The sequence below is a fragment of the Thunnus albacares genome, chromosome 17 (assembly GCF_914725855.1).
Source record: "Thunnus albacares chromosome 17, fThuAlb1.1, whole genome shotgun sequence".
NCBI lineage: Eukaryota > Metazoa > Chordata > Actinopteri > Scombriformes > Scombridae > Thunnus > Thunnus albacares.
The window spans coordinates 7,424,167-7,439,671 of NC_058122.1; the positions used below are offsets into that span (position 1 = coordinate 7,424,167).

Sequence of the window (15,505 nt, forward strand, 5' to 3'; positions counted from 1 at the left end):
GTAATGACACAACCCCTTTAGTGCCAGCAAACAGTCTAAAAATGTCTCTCGGAACAGTATTTAAAGCACAGAAAAGGAGGAGGCGTCTCCAATAGTATTTTCTTCCATTGACTGAAACACGTGCATGTCTTGTTGTACCCTGATTGCCTTTCCCAAAGATGGTTTGTCCTGTGAAAGTAACCTGGAAAAAAGCAGAGACAGAGCGCGTGAGTGAAAATGTGAGAGTGAAAGTTTCCAGTATTCGCCCGGTGTTTATCCAACTGTCATGCGTAGCCAACAGCAAGAGGAAGCACATGTCTCCGTTTGTTTGGTTGCTCGGGATACAGGACCCTCTCTGTACATGGCTGTTAAATTAGCTGTTTATGTCACATTTGACAAGAGGGAAAAAAGTCACGCGCACGTATTGCACACCTTGAAGAGTACAATTGGAATGATGGAGAAGAGATGACAGACTCGTTGCTCAATTTGTCTGGAGAACCTGCAGACGTAGCTGACTGGAGTTTGTGACAATTACTTGTGTTTCTGTGCCAGATATAAGTTTAACATCACTATACCCCTTTTACTGTCTGTCAGTGTTAATTGTCACGGCCAGCAGGACTCCCAGGTGGTGTGTTGGAGGAGAGAGGTTTTAATTGACAGAGAGCAGCCTAGCTAGCTGTCTGGCTGGCTCACACTTATTAAAATAGGGCCTGCAACACCTGGTGTTCCAAATACAGCCGAGTGCATTAAAGCTGTTGGCAGTGACTCTTTTTTTCCATCTGTTGTATGTGCTCATGTGAGGGTGTAGAAATCCTGTGTAAGTGTGCCTCTGCGTGTGTGTCAAGGGCCTCATTGGTCAGCCTCAGCCAGCAAACTGGCCCGTGAACTGTGACCCTTCAGCATTGTTGCAGGATGTGGCCGGCATGCCAAGGATAGCAGGCACCGTCTGTCTGGCTGCTTACCTCTCATGCTCCTTCTGCCTGCACCAAGTTTGTAAAAGAGATAATCACTAGGAACTACAAGGCTGACGTTAAGGAAACATTAGCATAACAACCACTCCTGTTTGTAGAGGACAAGGGCAGAGTAATTATTAATTATGTAATGTTTTTTTTAGAGGACCTTAATCTTTATATCGAGTGTCATGAAGTGTTTTCGAGCATTTTCAGAGCCTCCTGTTAGTGCACACTCAGTCACATTCGGTTAATTAGGAATCCTAATTTAAAAACACATGTGCGATGTTAAGTGCCCAGTCTAGACTCACATCCAAGCTGAATTTCTGTGGAAGCACTCAGTTAAACAGCACCGTCATCAATGGCTTTATAAGACCCTGAGTACCGCTGTTACTATGTTGTATAATTAGGGCGACAGGAAAACTAAGTGTCACTAATATCACTTCAAAATGTTTACAAATATCCACGATGGTGATAAATAAATGTGAAATGTCAATACGTCGTCCAACTGTACTGATCATTTTGAACTGCTTTCATTGAATGAATGTGATCACTTAGCCTTTTCACATCGGTGATTACAGTTTATTTTAATCTTTCTTGGGGTTTTTTTTGTTTTTAATGGCATCAGAAAACAGATTTAGTTCATGTATTGAAATATCTTCAATCAATCAATTTCAGAGCAATTGCAGGTTCTATTTCTGCATTTTGAATAGTAGTGGGCCTACCATTCTATTACATTTGTATCTCAAATTGTGACTTAGTGTTGCTGTAATGTAAGGCTTTTCTTTCACTTTGACCATTTGTTCTTGGCAGTAATTTGATGCAGGAAAAAGCAACTAAACACAGTTCCAAAGATGCCTCTTGTATGAATACAGTCTGCCAAATAAAAGGATGTATTTAGAAAGCACATCTGACTCTTTAAATCTGCTGCTTTCTCCTTTCTTTATTGCAATTTTCCCATTGTCTCTTGGGCGGTATGTGTGTTATTGGCTATGACTGGTATTAAAAATCTTAGCCAGACTAATGAATTTTATTACATGGAGGGTGATCCAGATGACTGGGGTTTGGTTATAATACTTCCCTCCCGTCACGTCTGTCTGACATAGCAGCTCTCTCACATCGCACCCCAGACAGGCATTTGGCATTGACTCAAAATGTCCAGACGTCTTACTCACAGCCCCATTGTTTCATATCCTTTTTGGTAAGCAGCATGATAATTACACTGGGGATGTAGTACTGCGAATTGTACAGATGATTAGTTTGAAGCTGAAGGAGGGAGCCCACCCGAGCTGATGTGCCACAACAGGTTCACATGGTGCAATTTTTTATCACACCCTGGTCTCGTCTGACACATGCAGAGGAGAGAAGAGAGGAGTACTAATGCACTGAGGGAGAAAAATACAGATCTCTCATTCCGAAAACATCTTTTACTGTGTCTGTACGATATAATTACCTGATGATAAAGTCCTTTACTGGCACAAGGGCCAAAGAAATTTTCACGTTGTTGTTTTTGTTATCTTTCAATCCGTGAACATAGATTGAATGGTACCTCTTACTATGTGATGTTGTTCTCTCCATATTAGTGAAATCATATCTCACGATGCTTCATGCCTACTGCTGGGGGGTTGGGGGGAATTGATTCTAAGATGCATCCCTTTGATTCTGTACCAATTCACAAATGTCAAAAATCGATTTTCTAAATGTTCCTTAATAACGTGATGTCGACGGAACGAAAAGGCGAAACTCAACTGCGAGGGCAGCGCAACACCTAGACAGTCTACATCACACACACGCTAGAGTTCATCCTCACAAAAGGCAGTGGCTGCAGGCTTATTTAGATTTAATGAGTAAATAATTACCTTTACAAGATGAACATGGAGTACATTGTGAACTTTCATGCCGTCACTCAGAGACTAACGTTAGTGGAGCAGAGCAGCGAACTCCAGCAGTAACAGATGAGACCAGCTGACCGACACACACTGCAGCATTAAACAACTTAAACCAACTCTGAGGTGAAGAAAATAACTCGGTGCTCAGTCTGTTTCACCTCAAAAATCCAGCGCCCACTCAGCGTGTTGGACAGCAATGGTTTTCCCTGGAGCTAACGCTGCAGCAGAGAGGCTGCTCTCCACTGCTGGAGAGATGACATTAATAACACGGTGGAGCACTCCCCCTCATTTTGATATTCTCATACAGTCAGGACAGTGTCATTCATTAATTAATGTAGTTAACTTTTTAAAATAAAAAGGCTGTGGACCGTTTATCTTATCTGCCAGTTCTGTTTCATATTGTATTTCAGTGGACTAAGTACACTAGTGAATGATTCGGCAAACAGTATACTGGAGCAAGAGACTGCAAATAGGCCCCCCTTTCCTATTCATTGAGTCAAGAATCTATTCTGAATTAAATCGAACACCAAAGAATCAGAATTGAATCGAATCGTGAGATTCCCAAAGATTCCCACCCCTACCTACTACTATGTAATTTATTCACAACTTCTTCAATCACAGTTATAATTCTTCAGATTTCAGTTGTGGTTACTGCTGCTATTAGCAAGTTAAAACACTCATTGAGCAGCTAATTTGTCAGAAATACAACAAAATGCCAAAAATGACTGTTTTTTTTCATGAAAGATTGATGTGGGCACTAACCTCATGTCTATGAAGGCAATGTGAATCTAGCATGGGACTGCTGGACTCCACCACTTACAATAAAAATACTATATAGAGATTTAATTACTGAATGTAGTACATTGAATGGATTTTGCTGAAAATTAATGACCATAAATAGTATCAAAGATAGAGTGATTTCATGAACATCTTAAGGATTATGGGTTTAAAACTAGAGGAGTCGGTGAAGGTAGCAATCAAAGTGATTTTACACATGCAGTATGTCACATATTGTATGTTTATAGTATTATTTCTGAATGTCACATTAACTGCTTCAAAATAGTTTACTAAGATGCAAACAAGCCTCTAATATTACAACTCTCCACATCTTACATCATGACTGACTGTTTAAACCCGGTTACATCTTCAGTCAAGCTGGTTTATTCAAACTAGTCAGATTTAGTTTTTACCTTTGTTTTGTTTTTGTTTTTGTTAATGTTGTATCAGTAAACACCGTCTAAATCAAAAGGGGCTCGAGAGCTGAAAGCTTGGTCATAGCCTAATTTAAAAAGACATTTAGTAGGACAAATGTAGACACTTTTTCCACTGACTACAATGTGACATTGTTTCCAAGCGCCTGTCAGACAAAGTATTTTCATAGTTGCAGTTCTTCTACTCATCCGGTCGCCGTAACTAAAATTTGATGTCGTCTCCACACTGTTTCTCTCTTCCCTCAGGCCTTTGTCTCCTTCCCCATTCAAATGTCAGATGGGCTGCCGTGAACATTGAAAACAATCACGTCTCATACTCAGATACTCGGGTCGGATTCACACATTCACGTACGCTGGATGGAAAATCCCTCTCAGCCACCTCACTTCCTCTTCCTCTTCCTCTTTTGTTTCCTCTTCTGCCGCCTTGTCCCAGTGCTGTCTTGACAAGGAGACTTAGTGGTAGCCTCTGGGGCAGATGTGCGTCTCCCCTGCAGTGACATCCTGAGTGAGACTCATAAAATCTCACGTCAACACATTAGCTGTTAAATGTTGACATTATCCTTACTTCTCTAATAATATTATGTTTCACAGCAGACTTCTATCTGTTCTGCAGTTAAGTTTCTGCAATACTGAGTTCATTAAAACATGTCTCACAATGATTCTCCTGCTGTCTATGAGGGAACCTATCATTTTTGAATATTAATTATGTCTCCTTCTTATTTTTTCCCCTCAGATACATTGGAAAATCAGATTCCATCACTATTAGTGTGTGGAATCACAAGAAGATTCACAAGAAGCAAGGGGCTGGTTTCCTGGGCTGTGTCCGCCTTTTGTCCAACGCTATCAACCGCCTTAAAGACACCGGCTGTAAGTGTCAACGTTACTTGACTTTTTTTGTGTGCAATAATATTTTCCTTATTTCTAATTATTATGTTTTGAAATCTAGTTCTAGACACTATTGGAAGGAGCCTAAATACAAATACATTTTAGCAAATTGGTCAAAGTTTGCATCCTAAGATATTACTCCCTTTTGGATTCTTATATTTTTCCCAATAGTGTGGGAATATCCAAAAGGGTAAAATATTGGTTATTAAAACGTTAAAATGTGGTGGGCTGACATAGCGTGATTGCTCACATGCATTCAGAGAGATGTTGTGATAAAAACTGTGCCCTATGCTTAGCACGAAACACGGGATTGGCTGCTTTATTACCTAAATTTTCATGCAATATAAGAAAGTAAAAAAATGGATATTGACAGCTTCTTGTCATCAATATTTGATCGTTCATTATCATCATGAACAGATGGAACTTTTTGCGTTCCAGCCACAAGCTCCTAAACCAGTTAAGAGTTAAATTAATTTTGTTCTACTGACTTGTTTACTTTTGTGAGTTTTTTATATCATTTTGTTGAGTCAGCTTGTTATTCTCTACTGGAGAGGAAAATGACAATTATTCATGGGATGTCAATCGTTATGAGAGAATTATCGGATTGCCACAGCTCTAATGCAACCATTACAGCAGTCTTATACCTGTAGTGTGATAAGAACCAGAAGGTAATGACACAGTGCTGCTGTCAGAGCTAAGTGACAGAACATAGAGTAGCTCCTTTTAGTGTCCTGTCTCTTTCACTAGGTCTGACAGAGGCCAGACCAGGGTGTGAGAGGGGTCAACATTCTGCCCCTGCCAGAGCAGGAAGAGTCAATCAACATCACCCTGTAATTACAGTAAAAATGTCTCATGTCAGAAGCTAACTGGATAAATGAGACGGAGGCTTTAGTAAATGGTTCCTAGTAAAAGCAGTGACAGACAATTGTAGCAGCTTGGAGTGATTTTTTTTATTTTTTTTTTTTCCTGTGTGGGGTGAGCTGGTACCTGCTCATTGTGCCTGCGGCCTTTTCGTCAGAAAAGGGAAAGAATCCCACTGCTTTTCCTAGAAGCCCCTGACACTGTTGTTTTCCTGGAGCGACACAGGAAACGTGAACCTTGTGCCACAGCTGCGAGTGGTTTGCCTCTGCATTTCCTCTCTCTCCTGGCCTCCTCCTCACCCCTTAGTTTCCCCTTCAGTCTCCCTCATACACTGGCATGTGCACGCGCGCACACACACACACACACGTACACACACACACACACACACACACACAAAATGCCATTGTGACTAACCTCCCTCTATCTCCGTCTGCTGATCTAGACAACCGGTCATTTCACGCAGACATGCATAATTGTACAGCTATTTATGTGTAAGCGTAGATTTGTTCTGCTCCCTCTGTTGTGGTCTCTCTCCCCGTGTGTATTTGTCATTCTTTTGTTTTTTGTGTGCATTTACCAGCAGTTGCTGTTTTGTCCGCTCCGCAGGCCTTAGAGAGGGCACTGGGGTTGGCTACAACATTTGTCTATAATTGCAGAGTGTCTTGGGTTGACTGTAACATTTATACATAATTGCAGTGTCTGTGTTTCTTGTGTTTGTGCGCATGTCTCGCACTCATAAGTATTTAAATGTATGTACTTTCATGCATCTCAAAGTGTGAGAGCATTCTTCTGCATACATTTTTACTGTCTGTGTGTGTTTTCTGTTTTCTCTGCGGCTGCTGACCTCCGGCCAGCCTTGTAACGGTTTGACCATCGCCTGTTTTGGTCCCTGTTTAGTCTAGACAGACATCCTGAGCTGATCTGCATGACACCCAGACAACAGAGAGCAGATAGTGGCATTTCTCATGTCTGCAGGCAACTTGGACATTTTTTTTTTCTTTCCGCCTGATCTCTCTCCTTCTCCCTCACTCTCAAATTCCGCAGACTTTAAGAACTTCAGACAAAGAGTTTCCAGACTTTGGCAGAAGTTCATGTCCATGCTAAGACTGAGCGGGATAGTGCAGGCTTTGTACTGAAATTTGTCAAATGTTTGACCTCTGCATTTGAACTGAAGCCTGCTCTGTACCGATGCTCAGTGAGATTTTTACAGCCCGTGGCTGTTCCACAGACCAGACCATCTGTTTCGGGGCACAGCCAATATGTGGTCTACAGACAGAAGAATGAGAGACAGATAATGACCGAGAGAGGGATTGACTCTGAGTGATGTAAATGATACAGAGCAGTGGGACTTGTCCAAGGAGGAAAAAAATGCATCGCAGCACACGCTAGTTTACATGCATCTCGTTGAAACTGATGAATCCTCTCTTCTCCTTTTCTCTCTTGTCTTCTCTCTTTTCTACTCCTTTCATCTCTGTTCTCATTTCCTGTTTGTCTCATGTTGTTCTCTCTCTTTGTTTTGTCTCTGCCTTTGCTCCTGCGCTCTCTCCACTTCTTCTTTCTGTCTCCTCCTAAGTAGACCAGAGACTAGACTTGAACAAGCTGAGTCCCAATGACAGTGACACAGTCAGAGGCCAGATAGTGGGTGAGTACACATTGACAAACATGGAGGTATTTGGTAGCACAACAAGATTCACTTTAATTAGAAATTAAATGGCACTTACATGAAGATCAAATACCTGAAACAGTCCTACAGGAGTGTATTCCGCTCCTTATTCTTCACCATCAGGTCAGATGTACTGTACCGTGTGATGTCCTTCATTTATTGTGGTATAATAACCACTTGTGTGGCAGTGTAGATGGGCAGCATTTACAAAAAAGACAACAAGCAACCATTAGTTTGAGTCATCCTAACAATTTCCATTAAAATATCTAGTCATCCTTTTTTGGTTGTTTTTACAGTTCTTGTAATAATCGGAGCTTGTAATAACCTTCCATATTCTGTCAAGTCACAATACTCTTGAGGATATTCCTTAATGTCATTATCAGTACATAAATGTGAACTATTTTTAATTCTTGGCAGACAAGAATTACCCATCATTGTTGTGACATTTATCACCGTCTTCATGTAAAATTTAGTATTAGATTTCATAATACCAGTCCATCCCTGCAGGAGGAAAAAATGAAGAAGTAAAGGAAAATGCAACACACGCTTCCTTTAACCAGACCCTCCAGTATACCACTGATAAAATTTAACCCTATTCCTGTTACTCATAAAGATATATAGCTCCATTTTGTGCTCCGATAAACTATCTGTGTCTGCACTGTAATCTGCTGTCTAGTAATCCTGGTGTGTGTGCATCTGTCTGCCATGTGTTGCTGCAGTGAGCCTGCAGTCTAGGGACCGGATAGGCACAGGAGGCCCTGTGGTGGACTGCAGTCGGCTGTTTGACAATGATCTTCCAGATGGGTGAGTCAGTTGGGGGAAATCTCTTATCATCTCAGAAGGAGCTTTTTTTGGAGGCTCTTGCAAATCCAAAACAATAAATGCTGCCTTGAAGTACGGGGGTAAAGATAGACCGAATATGATATTTGCATGTGGTGAGACAGAGGAGCGAGACAGAACACTACTCGATGGTTCTGTGGCTACTTAACCATGTCCGCTCACTGCTGTGTGTGTGTATGTTTCTGCTGCCAGCTGGGAGGAGAGGAGGACCGCGTCTGGACGAATCCAGTACTTGAACCACATCACACGCACCACACAGTGGGAGAGGCCTACCAGGTGAGTACACTGTACAGCCCACAGAAACTCAAACCCAGACCTCTTAAATCAAACAGCAGCAGGCCTATGGAAGACCTCATCTCTGACCTCAGTGATCCCAAACGGGGGAGCTGTGTCCAAGATTTGAGTGGGCTCCTCAAAAAAAGGTGTCAGACAGACTGCTCCAGACAGTGGTGTTAAATGACGTGGAAGAGCCAGGGAAGTCACGGAGTTGACGAGCGGAAATAAGGGCGTCTCTTCCCCGCTCAGCCTCTGTCTTTTGTACTTATGTTCCTTTTTTACTGTCTTTATTCACTACCTTGCTCTTCATCACCCAGTTCTTGCCAAAGTTGACCTCAGGCAGCTCTTATTGCTCAGTACTTTTTGTTTTTTGGTCGGTGCTGGCTTGAATGGCTCTCTAAGTTAGCACATGAAGACTTCCTAAACGCTACGTATAGATTTGCTGCTGTTTGTATTTGTAGAGATGCTCCTTTTCTTTTTCTTCTCTGTGGTTGTTGTTGTATTCCCCATCATCCTCCTTTTTAACACTTCCCTCCACCTGTCTGCCCCTCTCAGACCTGCATCAGAGTACTCCAGCCCCGGCCGGCCTCTCAGCTGCATTGTGGATGAGAACACGCCTATCAGCACGAACGGGGCCACGCCCACCACAGCATTGCCGCCAAGTGACGGTGACCAGCGTGCCCAAGAGAGACGCGTCCGCTCCCAGAGACACCGCAACTACATGAGCAGAACCCACCTGCACACACCCCCAGACCTCCCTGAGGGATATGGTTAGTAGGAAGCCAGTACCAGTGAAAGACTAGTACATTTACATACATTTTGCAGGTTGCCTGGCTGCTAAGAAAATATAAACCTGATGAGCCTTATGCTCAGCCAGCATTAAAATGATTACAACAAGGATTGTGTTGTGTATGTGATGTTCTGTATCATGATATAAATTGCCAAATATGAGCAGATCTGAAAACCTGCCTGCAATCCAGCACCTCACTAGAATAGCTGTGCATTTCCCCTCAGTTTTTTTTACAGATCTAAAAACACCTAGTGGAACTAATGATGGAAAGGAATTGAGAGGGGACTTTAAGTTCAGATCAACATTATCCTTAGTTCCCCCAAATTCACTGAAAACACATTGAAGAAATACCATACCAGTGATTCCCAACCAGGGGTTCCAGTACCCCAGAGGGTACTTGGAAAGATTGTGGAGTGGCTCAACTAATTTGATTAAAAAATATATATTTTAAAAAATATATACCGTGTGTATATATATCCATATATTGAGTCAGCTGTAACACCTGAATACCACATGTTGCGACTGAGGGTGCCTGAAAACTAGTCAGCAAGCTAGCAGAGAAATTAGCTAGAAGTATAAATGGATGGATAATGGATAAATGGATAAACATACAGCTAGAAGGACTGGATAAATGGATAAGTGTCCAACATAACATTTTTCCCCACTGGCCCACTTGGCCAGTAGATCTGGTTTTACTGGCCCCTTGTATATTTTCACTGGCCTGGCAGCCAAAAAAATGAAACTAACTTTTTTCCATAATTTTGGTGATTTATTCTTTGTATACCAAATGCGTACAACAGTGACGTTCCCTTTAGATTTGATTTCCTTTAGTTATGGATATGTAATGTTGATATATTACACAAATATGCAAAATATAAAATGAGGCACATATTGGATCAGTAAATGAATGGTGTATAAATGTAGGTTTCTCCATATTTTGTGTAAAGCCAGAGAGTATGTAATACTTAGGGGGAAGAGAACAGAATTTATGATATCATTTCAGCGAGTATGGATGACCTTAATAATAGACTCTTTGAGACAACGCTGAGAGATCTGCAGAAACGTACTCGTTAAGATAGAACAGTGAGAGAAAGAACATTATGGCATTTGATTGTGTGCGCGTGTTCACTCCAAGCTCCTTCTGTCTGCTTCTGTGAGCCACCTGTCCACTACAGACATGGATTTGAACAGTAATGAATGAATGAAAAGGAGAAATGCAGAAGAGGAAAATGAAACAGAAACTAAGAGCGTCTGTCTCTCACAGTAAATCACCTGTTGAGTGTTTGATGGTTATTTATTTCTGCTTTAGAATGTAACCGCCGTGAAACAATCAGAAAATAACGTTTTATTTCTCTCATTCACTGGCTTTGTTCTCGCTACCGCCACTCCCTTTCCTCACTCAACCGCCACTGCTCGCTCTCTCTCTATTTCGCTTGCTCATGCTCTCTCTCTTCCTCTCATCTTTTTTAAATGAGTTGGGAAGCCGACAGCAAAGCCTAACTTTACTTTTAACGTTATCAAATGAAGAGAAACGTCCTTCCCCTTGTCCTAAACTGTATACCCATGACTCTGATTGGCAGTCACTGGCCTGTGGCCAATCAACTTGCATAAACTTTTACTGGCCCTGGGCCATCGGTTATGTCAGAACCTGAATGGTGTTTTGGCTAAAAGTAATGGAGAAATGGTTGAAACATCTAGCTTCTGCCACTAGTAGTACTTGACCAAACTAACCTTAACACTGACAGTTTAATTATATAAAAAATATTGTAATAATATACACTTATATATAGTTAATAGTGTTAAAAACATCCATTCATCTGCTCATCTGATAGAGCTGTGTAGGTATGTCACCACTATACTAATAATACATGTTGACACTCTAATCTTGAGACAAATAAATATTCAATATTCTAATTACACAAGTATGCTGGGTTTTTTATCCCCTATGAAAGCCATCTCTACCTTCCACTAAGAATCGTGTCATCACTGTAATGCTGTTGTGTTAATTGCTTCGCCTCCGCCCTCCTCCCGGCTCAACACTGGGCTCAGTAACCCAGCTAATCTGTGTCCTCATTCAGTCCAGCGCCTCTCTGATGATGCTGCAGCTCCACACAAGGAGCCTGAAATACTGGCTCCATTTTAGACAATCTAATTGAATTGATCTAGCTGTTAAAGGCTGGCGGCAGCCATTCATTCCCCCCCCCTCCCCCTTCTCCTTTCTGCACGCAGTCAAACAATCAGACGCATTCATGTAAAAGCAAACACATACACACACACACACAAGCTGCGATCCCCCACACAGCCTTGGGGAGTCTTGTTTATCCTCACAGTAAAATCTTCTGCAGGATTTTGGAGCCAGAGCCACAGAAGCGTATCACAGCCTTGCCCTCAGTCCTTCAGATTAGGAGGCTCCTCGCCTCTCTATTCTTGTCTCTCTATCTCTCTCATGCTCTTTCTATCTCTGTCCTTACTTCTTAATTCTCGGGCAGCTCCTATAAAACCTGTGATCAGCTCTGATTCCTCTCATGTGAGCACACATTAGCCAAGAGGCGTCACCCCGTGTTTCAAACGTATAGCGCTCGCTCACGGGGTGGATGTGGGTTTAGAAGGTTATGTGTACATGCATGTTAAAGCAGGGTGGTGGGTTTAGAGGGATGCCAGAGAAGAGTACTCTGGCAGGCAGCTCCATGGAAATATCTCTTGTCAGGCTGTGATGAATGAGCTCACCAACTCAAAAGTCAGACAACCCCATCTCTCCTCTCCTTTCCTCTCCAATGTTCGTCACCCTGTCTCTCACCCCTCTCCCCCGCCTCTTCCTGGCTGCCTTTGGGATCTCCACTGACTCAAGCAGTCCTTTTATCTCCATCTGTATGATCTCTCTCTTACGCAGACAGACTATAAGCACAATCTGTATACATTTGGCACATGAATCAAAGTCAGTTTCATTTCCATATATTTTAAATGCATAACTTTGACGTACATTCTATGCCAAGGTTGAAGCAAAATGCGTCCGTTTTTTTCTTTTTAATTTTATTTACACCATCAGTTCACCAAAATCTCCAAATCTATCACTGATTAACCCCCTTTTCTTGTCTCCTTACAGAGCAGAGGACCACGCAGCAAGGCCAAGTGTACTTCCTCCACACTCAGACAGGTGTCAGCACGTGGCATGACCCCAGAGTACCCAGGTACGTCCCCCATGGGATCTGTGACCTCATGATGTTCTCCATTATCACTTCACTCACCACCATATATACTGTAAAATATATAAAACATTGGGATTGCCACAGATGCTTTAATCATTGTGAATTTACCAACCAACAGCGACATAACTGACATTACCCATAGGTTGTGTCATTATAGTCTCTTAGTCCTGCTCCACTTGTCATTTGCTGTAAACCTGCAGCCGATAACAAATCTGACATGCTGCGAGGACCCATGTCTCCGCGTTCTGAGAGCGATTCAGTCCTCACTCTGGGACACATGGCCAAAAGCACTCAGGTCTCAATCAGCCATACCAGAGGCTTTTGGGCAATACTCACTCAGGCATGTGTTTCCAGTTGATTACCATATTCCAAGAGAAATGCACACGCACACAGATCTGCATGTGCATTTGCAAAAACAGGCTCCAGTGCACTCCAGACGCTATCAATAAAACATGACTGATATTCTAATACCTGGCCACTGCTCTCTTGCATTCTATCTTTTATTGCTCTTGATAGGAGGCTATTGGTCACGCCACACCTTACTGAGTGCTCTTCAGACAGCTCCAACATTAGCAAGATGGCTGAGCTGCCAAGCTCTCATTGCTCGTGAGGCTCCGGTCCCTTTGGCTTTAACCCTGCAAAACAGAAAAGTCAGCGCCAGCATAGCAAGCCTGCTGTAATTTCTGAAGCTTTTTGTCTCCATGGAGTCCAGCTGAAAGGGGTTGCAGGGCAGCAGTAAATAATTTAGATGGGAGGAAGAAGAAAAATAGAATAAAAGTGATTTCTCAGACATCTCGGAATCTTGCTGTCCGCCTGAGTCCAGTTAGTCAGTGCTCTGGTATGTTTTATACCTAGAATTTTAATGTGTGTGTGCTTTGTCTTTTCCCTCTGTCCCACCCTGAGTTGCCTCTATTTTTCTTAAATTCTTGTGCACTTTATGCTTTATTATGTGCTCTTGTGTCGCATTTCAGAGATCTGAGTAATGTGAACTGTGAGGAACTGGGTCCCCTCCCTCCTGGATGGGAGATACGGAACACCGCAACCGGGAGGGTTTACTTTGTCGACCACAACAATCGAACCACGCAGTTCACAGACCCACGCCTCTCCGCCAATCTGCATCTAGTCCTAAAGTGAGTCCTACAGCACGCTTGAGCCAGGAACCTGTAATAGTGAATCCATTAGACAGTACATAAAAACGGGATATAAAAGCAGAGTATTGAGTGTCTGTAACTGATTTATTTACTGTCTTCATCTTTTCTTTGTTTTGCGCCTGTAGTCCAAGCCCCAATGGTTCTCGAGGAGGCATTGAAAGTCAGAATGTCAGGTAAGGTTTGGGCTTCATGCCAGTTGTCCTTTCTGCACACAGACAGGAACACACACAAGCACACACTCTTTCAGACATTCACAGACTTACTTGCTTTGCCTCCCCCTCAGTCAATGTTTTACAGTGGGATCCTGTGCCAAGGTGTGTTCACCACCTGTAGAGGTTCAGCACTCAGAGTAGCCGTCTGCTGAGCAGACGTTTGCACACACATACACACACACACAGAAATACCTACACAGAGTTAAGTGCACTCCCCCTCACTCTTTCTTTCCACACAAAAATTCAAATTCCTCAGCCCCGCAGAGGTTTTGATCATAAAGGCGTTTTAGCACACAATCCGTCACAAAGCTGGCTTTGGCCAGACATCAGATAGCAGAGTGGAAACCAGGGCTGCTGTGTCTGTGGCTGAGGAGCGTCTTACGTCCAGGAAACGGCGCATAAATTCGATGCCCAAGTCAATGAATGAACTGTGTGTGTGTCCATCTGTGTAGGTTCATGTGTGTTGGTTCATGCTTCTGTGCTTGGTACATGCCTGCGTGCATGGATGCATGTGTTCAGAATTTCTTCCCCTGTGCAGCTGTTCAAACACATACTGTGCTAAGATAGCCGTAGAATTACCCATAGGTCTTTGCTCCACAAAGGTGGAGCAGTGTATGGGTGCCTTGGAGGGCCTCCTCCGCCTGACCTCATTCCTTCTCCGTGCAGAGAGAGACGGAATGCATCGACGGAGAGATCAGATTTCTTTTTTCCCCGTTCAAATGGATCAAAGAACGTGTTTTGGATTTTGTATTCGTTTTGCTTTTTTTCATCTATGGTTCCCTGAAAAGTCTTATAAAAATGTAGCCTGGCACGCCACATTTGTTTTTAATGCAGGATTTTGTCACGAGCATGATTATGGCCAGATGTGTGAAAATCTCTCATGCATAGAATTTCTTTTGTATATGTATTCTGGTAAGATAATTGGTGCACATCAAAGCCAGGGAGCGAGAATGTTTTTTTTAAGTAAGATCACAGGCATTATTTTATATGTGTCTCTCTATAGCTATTACTGTCGTATGTGTTGTGCCATTTTCATCAAGTATATTTGCAAGTTTTGTTACACAGTTTTATATGAAGTGAAAAGTCTTTATCACAACGTAACATAAATTGTTAGATTTGTGCTGTAGAGTGCCATACGTCTCCCGGTTGTTCAAGGGCGCATAGACCTTTGCCTGAGATTTGTGAAATAACTTCTTTAGAAATTGTTCATGATTAAGGTTTAACCTTGGCTTACCTCAATCCATTCTAATTATATTAACCCTATAATAGATGATCTATTACCTTTGGTGCAGTTTCTGTCCTTGCTTACCAGTGAGGAGCTTTGAAGCTGCTCTTTAACTGCAAATCGAATAGATTTTGGAGGGACTTTCTTGCTTGTGACAAAACTCTGGAAAAGATATCAGTCGTCATGGATTTCCATCAAGACATCTGCCTTTTATCAAGTCAGGGATTTCAGAAATTTTCACCCCTCATGTGCCGTCATCCCACAAAAATGTCTGATATATATATGTCCGTCAAAGTTATAGTTTATAGCCTTTTTTATTTGCTAAAGACATTGCCTGAGCATCCAGAGCACGGTTTTGGTTATATTC

General features: G+C 42.3%; 1 protein-coding gene across 3 annotated transcripts in view; it reads left to right on the plus strand.

The window, feature by feature from the left end:
- Positions 1-15,505, plus strand: part of smurf2 (SMAD specific E3 ubiquitin protein ligase 2) — a 52,007-nt gene that overhangs the window by 25,612 nt on the left and 10,890 nt on the right. For 2 of the 3 annotated variants that reach the window (XM_044330963.1, XM_044330964.1), the window contains 8 exons: positions 4,763-4,896; positions 7,349-7,417; positions 8,158-8,242; positions 8,471-8,554; positions 9,110-9,324; positions 12,448-12,532; positions 13,522-13,680; positions 13,827-13,874. In XM_044330963.1, coding sequence (XP_044186898.1) covers positions 4,763-4,896; positions 7,349-7,417; positions 8,158-8,242; positions 8,471-8,554; positions 9,110-9,324; positions 12,448-12,532; positions 13,522-13,680; positions 13,827-13,874 — 879 coding nt within the window. The remainder of the gene's footprint in view (positions 1-4,762; positions 4,897-7,348; positions 7,418-8,157; positions 8,243-8,470; positions 8,555-9,109; positions 9,325-12,447; positions 12,533-13,521; positions 13,681-13,826; positions 13,875-15,505) is intronic. The other variant, XM_044330966.1, reaches the window with a different exon arrangement.